The sequence below is a fragment of the Orycteropus afer genome, unplaced genomic scaffold (genome assembly GCF_000298275.1).
Source record: "Orycteropus afer afer isolate SDZICR_OR568_19922 unplaced genomic scaffold, OryAfe1.0 scaffold00055, whole genome shotgun sequence".
Taxonomy (NCBI): Eukaryota; Metazoa; Chordata; class Mammalia; order Tubulidentata; family Orycteropodidae; genus Orycteropus; species Orycteropus afer.
In genome coordinates this window covers 975,927-994,025 of record NW_006921642.1, presented here as the reverse complement: position 1 = coordinate 994,025, position 18,099 = coordinate 975,927, and the positions used below count along the sequence as shown (strand labels likewise).

Here is an 18,099-nt window from a genome sequence, read left to right as displayed (position 1 = left end):
CTGGAGAATGGAGGTGGAAGTTATCTTGGCCTTTCTAAATCTACCTCAACTTCTAGAAAGTTAAATCTCTTTCTCTTTCCAACTTATTCTGAAATAAAATTGACCCTACACTTCTGTAATACCCTCCTTTCTCCCATCAATATTACACTAAAAGGAACATATGTGAAATCAACTCTGCGTGCCCGGTGCCCCATTGGTCACCCTTTTCTATTAAGCCATGTTTATGACTGAATTTCCAAAAAGTGCAGAGCCCACTACTACCCAAAAAAGATGAACCGTTATTTCTCAAGCTGAATTCAAATGATTCATCTGAAGTAATCAGTTTTAAGACAACGTAACAAGTTTTTGTAAAGGGCCCTATTCATTGCAGAGTGCTTGTATATTGAACATCTCATTTGAGCCTAACGATGACTCCCTAAGTTAGGTATTGTATCTGGCAAGAAGACTGAGCCTCACAGAAGCAAAGTGACTTGCCCAGGGTCTCACTTCCAGTCAGTGGTAGAGTCTAAAATAGAGCCGAGCCAGTCTAGCACTTTACTCTTCTTGCTATACCCCTCGGAACTAAGATCGGGCAATCCACTTCCCTAGAGATACTGCCTCGGAAACTCAAGGAGGGGTAGCTATGAGTCAGGACGACTCAACGGCAGTGAGTTTAGTTTGAGTTTTGGATACCTCTCAGACTCCACACTGACTTCAAGGACGCCCCCGTGAGGCCATTTTTCCAGAGAAGGTCTGGCTTAATGGTGCCTACTCTATGTGGTAAGCTGTCTGCTACCACTGTGGTCCTTGCCAAGCTCTCCTGCCCCACAACGGATAACACACTATGGGATGGAATGACACCCTGATCTTTCTGATAATGTGTGGGAATGTGTGCATGCATTCAATACCTCACTGGGAATACAATCAGTTAGGCTCAGGCATTCCCACTTATGAGCTATATAACATGCTCCTACTCTACCATAATCTATGCCCTGGGGGAGCTGACCCCTACCAACAGCATGGTTTTCCCTTGGCTTCCTGAGTTCAGCCAATGACAGGACAGAAGAGAGATGTGAGTATTTTTTCCTTATTCACTCACAACCTTGGTGCCACAGTTCTGGCAATGGCTGCATGCCTCTAAGACTATAGCTTCTACCAGGCAGCCCCCTCCCCTTCATGGTTTCAGTTTGTACTAGACTCCTGTAATGCTATTTCCTCCTTTAGACTCAGTGGTGTTAATGATTTCCTGCTGCTCATAGTGACTGAATTCCTCAATATTCATTGTTTGTCCCCTACATTCTGCCCACACCTCTGTAGAGAGTCCCATTTTTAAGTATCATCTTAGTTCTGTTTTCTGAAGTAATCATGACTGATAACTTGGATAACTTACTATTAGCCTCACTTTCCTTATCTAAGAAATGAGCATCATAATCCCTGCCACAGGATTTTGTGACGACTTGAGCAGATAATGTATATAAAGTACCTGTCACGGCATAGATGTTTAATCAGTGTTGCCTCTGCCTTAACCCAGCTCTGCTGACCCTGTTTTATATTTCTGTTCACTGTAGTGCTAAGAGGGATTGATAAATGCTTCGTGAATAACAAGTTTCCTCTCTCTCCCTCACATTGTAGGTGATGCTGGAGACTGTAGATGTGAAGATCAGTTCATCAGGGGTCTTCCAGGGCTTCCAGGACCCAAGGGCTTTCCAGGTGTCAATGGAGAACCAGGGAAGAAAGGGGATCAAGGTGACCAGGGCCAGCATGGCCTTCCTGGTTTCCCAGGATTCAAGGTGAGGGAACAGCGGTCCTCTTGTTGACCAATTTTGTCACAAAGCTGATAAGATTTCCTTGATGCTTATCCCTGTTCTTCTATCCTTGGCTTTGATTTGTTAAATTAACACAGATTTGGACCAACAACACTCTTTTACCACATATCCATTCAAAGATACTCACAAAGTCCAAGTCAAACTTAAAAATGTTTACAAGTAGAAATGTATAATGGTGCAGCCACTTTGAAAAACAGTTGGGCACCTTCATAAAATATTAAACACAGAGTGATTCAGCAAATCCACGCCTAGGTATATACTGAAGAATTGAAAGCACATCTTCACACAAAAATTTACATACAGAAGTTCAAAAGTGCAAACAATCCAAATGTCCATCACCTAATGAATGGATACACAAAATGTAGTATATCTATAAGATGAAATATTATCCAGCCATAAAAAGGAAATGAAGTACTGGTATATGCTACAACATGGATGAAACTTAAAACTATTAATACTAAGTGAAAGAAGACAAATACAAAAGGCCACATATTATATGATGCTGTTTATATGAAATATTCATAACAGGTAAATCCATAAAGACGCCAAATAGATTAGTGACTGTGAGGGACTGGAAGTGGAATGAGGAGTGACTTGACTCCTTAATGGGTACAGAATTTGTTACGAGGTGATGAAAATGTTCTGGAATTTAGATAGTGGTGATAGATGCACAAACTTGTGAATATACTAAAAACCAATGAATTGTATACTTTAAATTGTACACTGAAGTGATAAATTTCATAGTATATGAATTATACCTCAATTTATATAAAAACTCTTAGCATTATATATACAAAGCATATTACTTATTGACCACTCACTTCTTCATATTTGGTTTAGAACTGATTTAGTAATTTAGGAAGGCTTCCTTAACTCCACAAGAAGCAAGACCAAAGAGTAAATCATAAATTTACTTTGTATGAAATTTCACCTGTCCATGAATTCCCTGCATATATGTCAGCTCAATGACTTTTATTTCATGTGTTATGAAAAGGTCATCTGGAGTAGATCTTTCTTGCCTGGCAGATTTTAACTGACCAATGATTTCAGAGCAAATTTCAAATGTAGGCATAGAAATTATACTTTTGCTTTTTAAAATTAAAAAAAGTCCTCAAGAATATAATAAAGTGAAAAGTCTATCATTTTATACATTTAGAAAATATCCGTATGTTATGTGCATATATATTATAAAAAAAAAATCGCTAAGGACAGTGAGAAAAACCTGGCTGGACTTTATGATGCGGAATTGCAGCTGCAGACAGAGCTACTGGTGCAGAAAGTATTGCACTCATAAATGCTTTATGGCCCAAGAGCTTTGCAGGTGAAATGAGGTCCAAAGCTCCATGCCCTCAGATTTCTCGGTAAACAACTAGGAAAATCAAACAAAAAAATAGTGGGTACTATATTTTATCTAGTTTTTAAAAAATCCCATGTCAAGTCAAAGCTGTCTAAGCATATAAAAGTTGCTGAAGAATTCAGAAAAAGTGTATGTGGTGAGAATCACAAACTTATTAATGGCAAAATTACTGGGATCTTTGGTTATTTATAAAATGACTGAATATTTCCTAGAAGCCAAATAGATTCCATTTGTGCACCTGGAATGTCCAAAATCTTCCCGGTACACATGCTTTCCCCAAATGCATTACATACACTCCGATGACATTTTTGTTCACAAACCTTGGCATCATGTTTCTAAATTTGCATTTTATATATCTGACAGTCCCACTGCAGTTGGAACTCCCAAGACTACTTTTTTAATATTTGCACTGATAGAGTGGGCCATGGTGCATAAAGTATAGGAGTCAGTCAATAGCTGTATGCATTCATTCATCTATCCATCCATCCATTTACCCAACACATATTTACTGAGCGCTGTGTGTGAGACTCTGTCCTAATTACTGAAAGAATGTGTCACCCTTTTCAGCCAAGAGCTAAATCAATAAATCAAGTATCTATGGAATGTCTTAGGAGAAAGGAGCTCATAATCAATTGTAACATTGTATTTTGTTAAACCAACACTCAAAATCCCTGTGTTCTTGAAAATAACATCTACCAATATATATAAAAAACTAGTGTATCAAACATATTAAAATACAATCCTGAACCATTAACGTGTTCGTTTCTGCTCATCGAAAGAGCTAAACTAAGTTTCAGAGCCTAAATTTTTTTCTTTTTTTAATTGTGATTTGGATGAAAGTTTACAGAGCAAATTCATTTTCCATACAGCACGTCATATACATTTTGTTTCATGACATTGATCACCATCCCCATTGTGTAACAGCTCTCTTTCCACTTTACAGCCTAAAATGTAAGTGACCATATAGCAAACATGTCTCTGAAGTATTTTTTTTTCCCCAACCTTAATCTATGTGAGGACAGGCTGTCAATTATATTTATTATTCTCAATACTAAATGATCACAAATATTTATCCTTTATACTTGTTGTGGGAGCTCTGGTAGCTTAGTGGCTAAGACACTTGCCTGCTAACCAGACGGCTGGCGGTTCAAACCCACCAGCCACTCCTCGGAAGGAAGGTTGGGCAATCCTACTTCCGTAGTGATACTGCCTCGGAAACCCAAGGAGGGGTCACTATGAGTGGGGTTTGACTCGACGACACATAACAACAACCACAACAACAACAACAACAACATACTTTTTATATTTCGTTTTTAACTGCTTCAATTCTAAATGTGAGAACCTTGTGTTTAGATGAATTGCTTCTCAAACTGTAATGAATATGTGACTCCCTAGAGACTTTGTTAAAATGCAGATTCTAATTCAGTTGCTATGGGGTGGGGCCTAAGATTCTGTCTATTTTACCAGCTCCCAGGTGATGCTGATGATGTTAGTTTCATGGAATATCACTGAGTAATTTCTAGGTTTGTACTGTCCTATATAGTAGCCACTAACCACATGACTATTTAAATTTAAATTTTAATTAGTTAAAATTAAATAAAATTTAAAATGTCATTCCTCAGTCCTACTTGCCACATATCAAGTGCTCAGTAGCCACATATGACTATTAGTTAGTGTTTTGGGTAGCTCATCACAGATATAGTATATTTCCAGCATAGCAGAAAGTTATTTGAATAGCACTGTGCTGGCTAATAGGTAATTGAACCCAAGTTGTGTTAGTGGAAAATCATTATCTCCTTCCCTATACTCAGATGTCTTTAGCTTTGTGAAAGAGGAAGGAAAAAAGTATGTTTTTGTTTCCACAGGGAGCCACTGGTGACATTGGACCTCCTGGGCCTAAAGGAGTAAAGGGAGATTCTAGAACAGTTACAACCAAAGGTTAGTTCTTTTATGGCCAAGCAATCCGTGAACCATTTAACCTGTTTGTAGTTAATAGTAAGCACCCTGTGTTTTAAATCAGTGCTTCTAGATAAACCATAGCTTGTCTACAACCATGCCAGCAAAATGCTTTCTTATCTCCCCTATGTGAATAGATTTGCACTGCTTATTTCTTTCCAGGTGACAGAGGGCAACCAGGTATCCCAGGTGTGCCTGGGATGAAAGGTGATGATGGTGTCCCAGGGCGTGATGGGCTTGATGGATTCCCAGGCCTTCCAGGACCTCCTGTGAGTAGCCACAAACTCTGGCACCAGCTCAGTGCCCTCATCTTGATTATTCATGTTTGCTAAGCACTTAAAGAGAAATTGTTAAAAAAAAAAAAAAAAGAAAGAAAGAAAATGGTGTAGGCATTGGCATGCAGTTTCATTTTTTTTTTTTTTTTAATAATAAACAAACACCAAAGCTAAAAGTAGGAAAGTCTAATAGTGTGTAAAGACACCCCCCACCCCCCGCATCTCCTTCACAGAATGCTGGAATAAGAGATGTAACTATTAAGGTAGATATACTTCTGCTTATTTTTCGTCACTACCTCCCCGGGTCAGGAGTGGGTAACAATACAGGACTCTTTCAAGGCCCTGTAATTGAAATGAGTCCACTTTAAATCCTTTAATGAGGATCCATTGGAGGGCAAGTCTGGTGCCAGCAGCCACGGTAATTCCAGCTCCAATAGCGTATATTAAAGCAGCTCTGGTAGTGTAGTGCCTAAGGTACTTGACTGCTAACAAGAAGGCTGGCGGTTCAAATCCACCAGCTACTCCTTGGAAGGAAGGTTGGGCAATCTACTTCCATAGTGATACCGCCTCGGAAACCCAAGGAGGGGTCGTTATGAGTCGGGTCCGACTCGATGGCAAATAACAACAACAACTTCTGCTTATCCTTCTCCTTTCCCTCCTTGACGTTAACCCTGCCCACCATGCTTTTCCCATGAACAGTTCTGGAGTTTTATGATTTCCTCTTATAATGATTCTGCAATGTTATTTCTCACCACTTTTTTCTAGATCCCATTTCCTTCCCTATGGTTCTCAAATCGTGCCTCCAGAAGCTCTTCCTCCACTTCAGAGTGTCTCACCTAAATTTTCTTTGCCCACATATGTACCTCATTCCACAGCCTAGATCTGTTTCCTTAATGTTGGTGACATCTATTGTAACACTATTATAATTTAAATCCAGTTTTCTTGGGCTCTTAAAAAAATAATAATTATATTCTATACTTCTAGCAATAATTTGCTAAATATAATTAAAAATAATAATTTAAAAAAATTATAATCATTTTTTAAAAAATAATCACTTTTTGATATAATTGCGTTGCCACATTACTTCCTTAAACTGTGGCTGCTACTTTTCTCCAAACTATGCTTGCTTTTGAATTGGATGAAATTCTGGAGATTATTCACTTGGCAGATAAAGAAATGAGACTTAGTAGTGAGGTGGCTTGTTTATTGTTTTTGGGTTTTTTTATATTTTATTTTTTAATATCAACACTGAACTGAAGGTCCCTTTCCAAGGGATGGAGGACTTCTTCTTAGTGGAGCCTCAACTCTGTCAATCCTTCCAGCCAAAGACCACCAGGAAACACCTATAGTGAATGGAGTTAGGTTTATTGATTCATTGCAATGAGAGATAATGTATGCAATGGAAAACCATGGGGCAACTCAGTAATAAAGTGTTAAAAATGATTTACATTAAAAATGCAATTTAGGTGAGGTCACCTTGAGAAGGGTTCAAAGAGGAGGGTTTTGCTCTGGATTGGATGCTGTCAGAAAGCAAGGGTAATTCTTGATTCATCACAGTTACAGAGTAGCTATGTCTAATGTTATTATGTGAAATTGTTTATATTAAATGGGAGGACTCCATGGCCTTGCTGTGAGTGTCTGGCCGGCTCCTACCAACACCAAGGACTGACTGACAGTCCCAGACCAGCTCCTGACCATCAGAGGCTTCTTTTCTCTTTCTCAGTTCCCAGATCAGGTTATCAGGAGCTGGTACTTAAACCCACACCCTCTCACTGTCAGTTGGGTGTGTTTTCATAACTCTTGTTGCCTTCTTTGCTCACTAGGATCCCTAAGCTACGGGACATAAATATCTACCTTAGAAAAACTCAGTGACCCTGCCCCAGAACACTGTTCTCTCCAACAATCCTGTAAAATGAGAAGTCTTGTCATTATTACCGTTCCTCTCTATTAAAGAAGGTAAAACCTGGGAGGTTACGTGATCTAGGTCATACAAATATAGAGAAAACTTGATTCTGAATTCAGTGACCATCCCACTACACCTTCCCACTGTCTTCTATTATATTGCTCATATCTGGTGCCTTTGATAATGAAAGAAAAGTGATTTCAAATGGAGAATACCATTTAATTTCTTAGAAAGTTTCTGCCTAATTATCTTCAGGCTGCCCAAGTTCCGTGTCAGTGCTTTTGGCAGACGGGCTGGGACTTGTTTCCATGGCCTTTCACTGGTTTATTCTTCCTTTTTCCTTTTCTCTTTGTCCAGATGTGCTCACAGTGACACAGAGGTCTACAGTTTGTCTAGGACCATATCAATATCATTCTTTGTAATATCCCCAGTTCTCACTGCCTCCGTGCATTTTCTATCCCAGTTTTCCTCATTTGATTAGTATATCTTTTAATAGGACTTGTCACTGCTAAATACTTCCAATCTTCTCATATAATCTCTCCTTATTTTTAAAGGGTATACCACTCTTCCTTTCTCTAGTGTCTGAGTTAAAAACTTCCTTTTCTTTAGTAATTATTATCCCTTGTGATTAGTGGCTATGTGTTAATGATAATAAAAATAATATGCTCTGTTCTCAGTTATCTAAATCTGTACCTTACCTGTTCCTATACAGAATTCTTTTTGTGGATGAAGGTCCAAATTGGTACAAGGAAGCTAGTGGCTAGGAAAGACAAAAGTAAACAAATATTTAAATATATATATATATATCTTTATCTTCCATTATTTTGCTCAGAGTCATTATAAAATCAGTCATTGATTTTTGTGACATGGTTAGATGATGACTGTAAAGTCCCATTAATCTCTGCTATCTTTCTAGACTCCTGTTTGTTCCATTATCCAAAGCACAGAATTCATAGAAATGAGGGCAGGAAATTGGGAAATACGGCTATATTTGATGATTGTTTATATTTTAAAATGTAAACCTGATTTTTCCATAGGGTGATGGCATCAAAGGCCCTCCAGGGGAAAGAGGTGATACAGGAGTACCTGGAACAAAGGGAATTCCTGGAGAAATGGGTCCCCCAGGATTAGGCTTACCAGGCCCAAAAGGTGAACATGGTCCTCCAGGAGATATTGGAATACCTGGACCACCCGGCTTTCCTGGTCCTCCTGGCACCCCAGGCACTCCAGGACAAATAGGTATGGAGGAATTGCCACACAAACCCCCCAAAGCCACCAGACACTATTTATTGTTTCAATATTCTCTGTTTTTCTTTGGCAATGTGTAAATTTCCCAGTAGGGTCAGATAAGAATGCATGGTTGCTTCATCAGCTCTTAGCACATACAAATGATTACCTAGCCATGGGATTTCCCGTGCCCATCATCAGCCTCTTGTCACCAATTGAAATACAGAATACCTCTCCGTCCGGTACTCAAGTTACGGAGGTTATGAATCGAAGTTCAGAAATGGGCCTTCCAATTCCCTGCCCATACCCAGCCTTCCCACCACAATCAACACACATATACACTCACACACATACACATCCATAGATAAGTTAGTAACTTTCAGTTGTTCCAAAATTGCTTAACTCTTTGTTGTGTCTTTCTCCTAGATTGTGACACAGGCGTGAAAAGACCCATTGCAGGTGCTGGACAAGACACTATCCAGCCAGGTATTGTAATGAAGATCAAGTGGCTTTAGAACTCTTTAAAAGTTTGGTTTATAAAATATCTGACTCATTAGCAACTGCTTATTCAGCTCCTTTGGTGCACATGGAGCTGAAGTAAGAAATACAAATACATGTGTACAAAACTTGGAGCTAGTACCCTGTTAGTCTCAGTATAGAATCAAAGGCAAGTGTAATAAAAGATACCAAAAGCAAACCAAACTCACTGCCGTTGAGTCAGATCTGACTCATAGCAACCCCTCCTTGGGTTTCCTAGGCAGTATCACTATGGAAGTAGATTGCCCAATCTTCCTTCCAAGGAATAAAACATAGTGCTATGAAATTGTACCTACAAATATAAAGCACATCTGCATTGATGTATAATGTTGGTAAGAACTCAAGAACAGAGTGATATTTTTATACTTAAAATTTATGCATTTACTCATCTCTCTAGGAGCTCTGGTAGTGTAGTGCCTAAGGTACTTGACTGCTAACCAGAAGGCTGGCGGTTCAAACCCACCAGCCACTCCTTGGAAGGAAGGTTGTATATAGGAAGGTCTAAATGTAGAAGTGAAAGAGCATAATGTATGCAACTCTCTCTCTCTAGTGGTTCAGAAAAAATGTAAATATAATAAATTAAAAAACTCTGAGACATCAAACATAGGGACAATTGGAGAGTCCACCACTTCCATGAATTCCCATAAGAAAAATTGAAGGTACAGGCACCAGAGTTAATTCAGTCCCTGAACTATAACAAAGCTTTGTGTTTACTATATGTGATTCACTGACTCATTCAGTTGATCTATCATCTATTTGAGAACCAGAATTCAGAAGTGAAAAAGCTGTCACAGGAATGTATATTAATACGCTTATTTGGATAATAATAATAATTTAAAAAAAGCGACTTTCTCTAACTAATGCTCCAGCTTTGGTACACTGATAGCAAAGAATTGAGTTGTATGGCAGATAGTCTTCACGCACTGTTCTGATTACCTAGTGCCACTCTGACAGAAATATACCACAAATGGGATGGCCTTAACAAACAGGAGTTTATTCTCTTACAGTTTTGAGGCCTTAAGTCCAAGTTCAAAATGCCAGGCTCTAGGGGCTAGGTGAAAGCCCTTCAACCTTGGGGTCCAGCTCTGCCTCCTGCTCACGGCCCACTGGAGCTAGAGGCATTTCTTCACTCAGACAGCTGCTGCCTGCTGAGGCTGAGAAGCCCCAAGGTTGACAAGTAAAAAGGCACAGTCCCGATGTTAACAAACCACACGGCAGGCCATTAACTTAAGTCCATTGTAAGTCCCAAGGACAGCAGAGCATAGCAGGCTGCTGAGCAACAATACGGCTACAAGCAGGGTCCAAGCGTGCCATAGGCTAGAGACCATTCCCAAGGCTTCCTTATATACAGGAAGCAGACCACATCCCAAAGACAGCTACTCAGCTGCTTGTGGTAGATCCCACCATGGAGTTGATTGCCAGTGTCATCATGGCAAATAACTACCACCAGCTGCCCAGCCACTCAACCAGGCCCAGCCAGGTTGACACATAAACTACCCCATGCACTAAGTGAACCAAATGTGAAGCTCCAATATCTTGACAAAAAATATATTTAAAGCAAGTACACACTTCATGGCAGAAGAAAAAGGAGATAGCAAGGCCACAAACAATGGATTTTAGTCAGGTAGGGTGGGAATTGGGGCATTTTAATATCAGAGAAGGGAAGAGAGGGTCTTATGAAAGTGTGAGTGATGATCAAGAATGGGTTGCTGCAGAAAGGTCAAGAAGGAGCAAGAGAGTAACTGGGTGATGAACCACCATGGATGGGGCTACGGGAGCACAGAGGAGGAACTTCTGAATCAGACCAGAGCAGCCTTGACCTCAGTAAATCAGGATTGAGGTCATCTGCTGAGAATGAGGGCATGCAATGGTAGGGTTTTGTCATAGGATGGGGAACATCATTGTGAGACAATAGGAGATTAGCATAAGGATTTGCTGAGAGCTAGGTGGGTGTACTAGTGGTGGGCCCTGCACTTTTTCTTTAAACTTTCTTCAGCAACATTTAGTATTAAGGGAACATAAATGTAAAGAGAGTTTAGAAGATGGAGGGGAAGGATGAGAGTTTTTTAGGGTAGTTTGCATCCTATCATTACCTATCATTGAAACTTCTAAATGGAAGCACCCAAGTCAAGTAGACAGTTAAACCCAAATTGCACTAGAGAACTAGGAAAGGGTGAAGAGATGGAAGGCCATAGTATGGACTGTAATCACATTCAGTAGGAATAAGCATGTAGGAGACATGAATTGTAAAGTAATTGTGATCATGCAGAGTATTCTCAGAGCCCAACGTCTTGAATGTCAAACAATTCTGAGCAAAACAAGATGCAAAATTTGTCCAAGCTGATGGGCAGCTATTAACAAGTGGGATAAAGACGACAAGACTGGGGAACCATGAACCAGTGTTGGAAAAGTCATCTCCATATGTGTTGAGGACTCTGATTAAGGGGTCAAGGATCAGAACCAACAGTGAAACAGGGACTGAAGTCACTGAAAGTGAAAGGATGTTCTGGAGCCTTGCACTAACAAGTTTAAAATGGAAAGCAGCTAAGTGAAAAAGTGGATGGAAAAAGGTTACTGAAGGATAGAAAGAGGAAAAATGATCAGAAGAGAGGAGGGATCTGAGAGGATAGGGAAAATACACAGAAAAGAAAACATGCCGTATTCTAGGAGCTTTATCTAATATCTAGGAGTCCTGGTGGCATGGTGGTTAAGTGCTCAGCTACTAACCAAAAGGTCAGTGGTTGAAACTCACCAGCTGCTCCACGGGAGAAAGTCGTGGCAGTCAGTATCCATAAAGATTGTTGTTTTACACTGTCAGTTGATTTCAATTCATAGCGTCCCTGTATGACAAAAGAGAACTACCCCATGGGGTTTTCTAGGCTGTAAGCTTCATGGAAGCCGATCACCTACTCTTTTCTCATGCATAATGGCTGGTGGATTTGAACTGCTGACTGGGTTAGCAACCCAGAGTTTAACCATTGTGCCAGCAGGGCTCCTTTCCTTGATTATATACAGCCTTAGAAACCCTATGGGGCAATTCTACTCTGTCTTGGCAATTCTACGCTGTCAGTTGGAATCAACTCAATGGCAATGAGTTTGGTGTTTCTGCTTTTATCTAATATCTCTTCAACAGTAATCCAATTGGTAGCTATTGGAAGGTTTAGTAAATTTCAGCCTTTAACTTTTAAATCATTCGCTCTGAGATCACCTTGTTCCTGTGAAGTCATTGTTAGGATGCATGATGAAACCCACTGCCATGGAGTTAATTCTGATAGTGACCCTATAGGACAGAGTAGAACTACCCCAGAGGGTTTTCAAGGCTGAAAATCTTTATAGAAGCAGACTGTCTCATCTTCCATAGAGTTGCTGGTGGGTTCAAACCGCTGACCTCTTGGTTTGCAGCCCAATACTTTAACCAGTATACCACCAGAGCTTCTAGAATGCGTGATAAGACACCATACTCATACATAAAACTAGATGTCGCTAAAGCAAACTTTTCTTTTGGTTGAAATGAAACTGCAGATAATGAATTATATGATAGATGTGCCTATATTGTTTTACTAATTTAAATTGCCAAAAGTGTACCATTGTCCTTATTTTTTTAACTGCCCATTCAAACAGACTCAAATGATCCTTGAAAGAAGCATCTAAATGTTTTCCTAATTTTGTATAATGGGTTTAGAACTAGAACCAATGAAGATGCTACTATCAAATATGATAAAGTATTGAGTTATTTGGAAAAAATATTTTAATTGCTTAGTTTTTTCTTTAGGAATAAAGTTAAAGATAGAATTATTGCCCAAATTGGAAAAAAAATAAAAAAGAAGAAGAATCAAATCCCAAGCTAAAAGTGACCAATATATTGGCCTGTGTGGATAGAGACCTCCTGTGTATATTTACTGTGCCCGAGGCTGCCCTGTTACCTTTATGATTATTAGATACTTTTGCCTTTGTGGGCCCCTTTCTCCATAAAAATTATGTATGTACATATAAATACACACACACACATACCAAAAAAACCAAACTCACTGCCATTGAGTTGGTTCCAGCTCATAGCAACCCCTCCTTGGGTTTCTGAGGTGGTATCACTACAGAAGTAGGTTGCCCGATCTTCCTTCCAAAGAGTGACTGGTGGGTTTGAACTGTCAGCCTTCTGGTTATATAAATTATATTTTATGGCTGCATTGACATAAAGAGAAATATATTATACATTAAAACATTTTTAAGTGTGAAAGTTCAGTGTGTCTTCTAATTTCAAAAGAAATAAAAACATTTCATGGGCCCTGGGCACTGTGCCTGGCAAGAAGTTGGCCTCGACTTGCCTTTTCTGCACTTTTTGGAGCATCACTGCCCAGTCTAGAGTGAAGAGATTGTGTTTGACTCCCACAGCTCCAACAGAGTACTCAAACTTGCAGTTGTTTTGATAAACACTGAACAGTAGTACATTGCATGAGGATAAAACTCTGTCCAAACTTCGGCCATTAAATCAGCCCAAATTCTCAGGCAAACAGACAAAAGGTCTCAGAGAAATGCTGTGCTTGCAAGGGGACTTTCTTAGACAACAGTCATCTGAAAAAGTACCCCTGCTTAAATGTTGGTGCTTTCGGCCGTACCAACCAGAAATGGCTGCAGCCCTAGTTTAATTTACTACAGCTCAAAGCAGCCAATTGCTCTGGTTGATTGTGAAAGCATTCAGAGTCACAAAGGAGAAGCTGAAGAATTTCTTTTGAAATTGTAAGCTCTCTCCATTCAGTGATAGACATTTCTAGACAAAGGAACAACGTTCACATTGACTAATTGGGGAGGACCCATATTAATTCAGTTTGTGCTGAGGCTATTGCCCTAAATGAGGAAATGAATCATCTGTGACCACAGTACTAGCTTTTATTTGACTGTGCTTACTTAATTTGCATTTTATATTAAATTCTCATTTCATTATACAGTGAAATTAAACTTTTATTTACATCAGAACCAAGATTAATTAACTTACCTTATCGTAAAATGGTAGCTTATTTGCATGGTTGGTGTTTTCGACCTTAGCAATATTCAGAGGTATGAGACTCAGTATCAAAGCCTGCTTCAGCTCATCTGTCTTCCTCTCTCTTCCCAGGCTGTGTTGGAGGGCCCAAGGGATCACCAGGCCTGCCAGGACCACAAGGCTCTACAGGTAAATCTGAGAGCACTTCCAGCTTTCTTAACATCTTCATTTTTCTTTTCCCTCTTCTTTGTTCATATTTCCTCTGCCCCAATCCGTTCCTCCCTACCTTTGTAACATTATAGTGCTCTGCCATCTTGGTATTTTACCACAAACTCGTAGTTTCCACAGGAAGTATACTTTTATTCATTGCTATTTAAAAACGTGCATGCTAAATTGGCATCTGGTTTAATCCAAGTCTGTGAGAGAAAACTGCTGCAAGGAAAACTCGTCCTCTTGTCATTTCTCATAAAAGGTGCAAAACTTGGAGGACACACAGATCGTGACAGAGACATAGAGTGAAGTCTCCTCTTTTAAGATTAGAAAAGAAGCTTACCTCTTTTTGTGGTTTTTTTTTTTTTTTTTTTTAGTATCACTTTATGTCCTTGGATGTATGGGAAGATCCTATGGGAGGTTTCTTTTGCATTTTGACTAAGAGAAAAACAGAAATAAACAAACCTAGGAAGTGTTGTCTCTCAATCTAGGAGGAACTGGGCTTTGGTCACTGGCATACACTGATCACCCCAAATAACAAGCACTCATGAAAATAAGTAAGGACTTTCTGTGACAGAGGCCAGTTGTTAAGAATCACCCATGGCTATTAGGTCTGTGGCATGGATTTCCAGTGCATATGGGACCTGGGAGACCACAGCTGCTCTGGTAACACCTACTTCTGACTTGGATTTTGTTCCCCAGTGGCTCTGGGGTTTCCATGGTGGTGAATGAGTATCAGGGAGCACAAAGCAGGAGACACTTCCATTGTGCCCCTTAATCACTGAAAACAAGACATGGAATGTGACATTGTAGGAATTTACTTTATCTCTGTCAGTAAGCAAGAAAAGTAGTACTCTGACTAAGGAAATAGGACTTCAGCTCAGAGAGAATATCCTTTTCATTTCTGTCCTTGGCTGACTTAGGCAGGGTAAGGGAAAGTACTTTGACACCCCACTAATTAAGTCACTCAGATCATTCAGTGTTGACACATGAGATGCAAATTCAGAAAACCTGCAGTGAAGTCCTAGTTATCACTTATTCTTTCCAGAACTTAGTCTCCTCAGCTGTAAAGCAGGAATAATACAGGTTCTAGACTCTTCCTACAACACAAATAATGCTCTTTATACTTCAGATGATAAACCGTGGCCAGGGTACTATGTAAAGTGCAAGCCTGTGTAAGTTATAAAGTAGCATAAACAACCCTCAGAATCAGAAAAGTATTTTTACCTTTTTTTTTTTTTTTAAATTGGAAAAGTATGTCAACTTGCTGTTTGTGTCCTGGACTTTAAAGGCTTCTTCCAGGACACAGTGCCAGACTTGGGAACAATAAAGACAAAATGCAAAAGTATCCTTTGCACCATGAAAGAGAGTTAAATGTCCTTTGTGTTGTTTTCTAAGAATGGACCAGTAGCTTCATGCCGTTGTCCATGGTAGTAGAGTCTGACCTTTCTCCCTGTTACAACTCTGAAGAAGTATGTCTGTTAGGATGTCTGTCATTTGGTTCCAACATGGTCACTAATGCAACCTTCCTCAAACTGGGAGTAATATCTAGGGGAGGGAACTTGGGAAAGGCCTCAGTAACAGCAGTGGGATCATTTTCACAGTAACTATGTGAAAGCAGGGCCCAAAATATACATAAACCAGAGGTTAAGGGAGAGGATTAAGGTAAATGTATTTTTATAACTTGAAGTTTAATGAGATCATAGGTTTAAAGAGCCAGTTTATCTAATATAGACTAATTTAATTTTAGGCTTATTTCACATTTGAATAATCACCTTTTAGACTAATATTTGAACTGCTAGCCTTCTGGTAAGCAGTCAGATGCCTTAGGCACTATGCCACTAGAGCTCCTAGACTAATATTTACTCTATAAGATATTTATATAAGTATTTTGTTCTATAATGCTTATCAAGTAAGTATTAGTCTATAAGGTATTCAGAAATACAAGGAACCTAAAATTAAACCTGAAAAACAATATTCTTTTGATATTGGGAATGCCTAAACTGCCTGCTCTGTCGTGTGTGTTTTAAGTTAATCTGTGCACTGATCTTGAACACAAATATATTTGCTTCTTGCTGAGTGCTGACATGGATAGTAAACAAACAGCTTGAAATTTGAAGTGTTGTTAGTTTGCTCTCATAACTATGATAATTTTGTTAGCAACATCTGCAAGATTTAGAGTTTTGTGGTTTCTGCTGAACTATAGTTGCAAGTCCTAGAACCCTGGGAATGATCAGGAGATTTAAAAAAGAAAAAATTAAAGCTCTACATTTTATGTAAACACGATGTTCCCTACTTCTGTTTTGTTGTTGGGTGTACCTGTGTGTTGCAAATGGCTAAGAAACTCGGCTACTAACTGAAAGGCTGGAGGTTCGAGTCCACTACAGGTGCCTTAGAAGACAAGCCTAGGGATCTGCTTCTGAAAAATTATTCATTAAGCTCTACCCTGTGTGTCATGACTCAGAACTGACTCAATGTCAACTGATTTTTTATTGTGCTATTGAGAGTCTAATTTTTTTTCCCTTAAGTGGGTCCTCATTTATCTTCAAATTTCCTCACTCTTACTAAAGCAGAACGCTTTGACAGTCTTGGATCTTAAAACCAAATTCACTTGTGTGTCACAGAGATATTTTTAAATTGGAATTGAGGTTTACAATAATGATTTCCAGCTTACAAAAAAAAAAGTAACAGTGCATCTTGCACATGATGGTCTCCTGGGAGTGTTATATCCTGTTGTCTTGAAATGTCAATGGATTTTAGAGGCAGCATTTTGGTATTTTGTGGCCTGGTATCAAGTTTAATTAAAATTCCTTTTAGGCCTGACTGGGGTTCATTTTAGGAACTGACTTATGAGTTGAGCTCATCTAATATATTGTCCAACTCAGAGCAATTTCAAAAATGTGTATTTTATTGTATTTTATTTAACATTATATTCATGTGGAACTTCATAGATTGAAAGTTCTTTTACTGTGTTTATCAATACCATTCATATTTATAGAAACTGGAGTTATAAATATAGTCCTAAAAACCTGAGTTTGGCTGAACTTCTGTTTCCTCATGAGAATTATAATCTTAGAGAAGCTTAATCTTCTGCAGCATAGAACATCTTTTTTTTAAATCCATTTTATTGAAATATAATTTATGTACAGTGAAAAACACAAAACTAAGGTGACATGGGTCAGTGCATTTTTTTTTTTTTTCAGTGTTCCCTTCCCTCCCCTCCCACCCCTGGCAACCAACGAAGAAAGTTTCCCTGCATATAACCTTTCCTTGACCCTCTACAACAATGAACTAATACTATATTTGTCCTTCTGTGATTGACTTAATTCACTCAGCATAATGTCCTCCAAGTTCATCCATATTATGCAGTGTTTTGCAGACTCTACATTGTTCTTTAGTGCTGCATAGCATTCCAATATGTGTATGTACCATAGTTTGGTCATCCACTCTTCCGCTGATGGGCACGTAGGTTGTTTCCATTGTTTCCATCTTTTTGCTGTTGTAAATAGTGCTGTGATGAAAATGAGCATGCATGTATCTGCTCCTATCCTGGCTCTCACCTCTCTAGGATATATACCTAGTAATGGGATTGCTGGGTCAAATGGTATCTCCAATTCCAACTTTCTAAGGAATCGCCATATTGCTTTCCACAGTGGTCCTGTCACTTCAGTCACACATGCAGTGTATGAGAGTCCCGATCTCTCCACATACGCACCAGCATTTGTTATTTTCTGTCTTATTGAACTTTGCTACTAGTGCTGGAGCAAGATGGTATCTGGTTGTTTTGATTTACATCTCTCTGATGGCCAATGATTGTGAGCATCTTTTCATGTATTAGCTGACTACCTAAA

At 39.1% G+C, this 18,099-nt stretch overlaps 1 protein-coding gene across 1 annotated transcript in view; it reads left to right on the top strand.

Moving 5' to 3' along the window:
- COL4A2 (collagen type IV alpha 2 chain) overlaps positions 1–18,099 on the top strand; it is a 199,989-nt gene that overhangs the window by 122,382 nt on the left and 59,508 nt on the right. The window contains exons 20-25 of the mRNA XM_007938924.1: positions 1,612–1,769; positions 5,028–5,100; positions 5,281–5,387; positions 8,334–8,535; positions 8,950–9,009; positions 14,171–14,227. Of these exons, the coding sequence (XP_007937115.1) occupies positions 1,612–1,769; positions 5,028–5,100; positions 5,281–5,387; positions 8,334–8,535; positions 8,950–9,009; positions 14,171–14,227 (657 nt within the window). The remainder of the gene's footprint in view (positions 1–1,611; positions 1,770–5,027; positions 5,101–5,280; positions 5,388–8,333; positions 8,536–8,949; positions 9,010–14,170; positions 14,228–18,099) is intronic.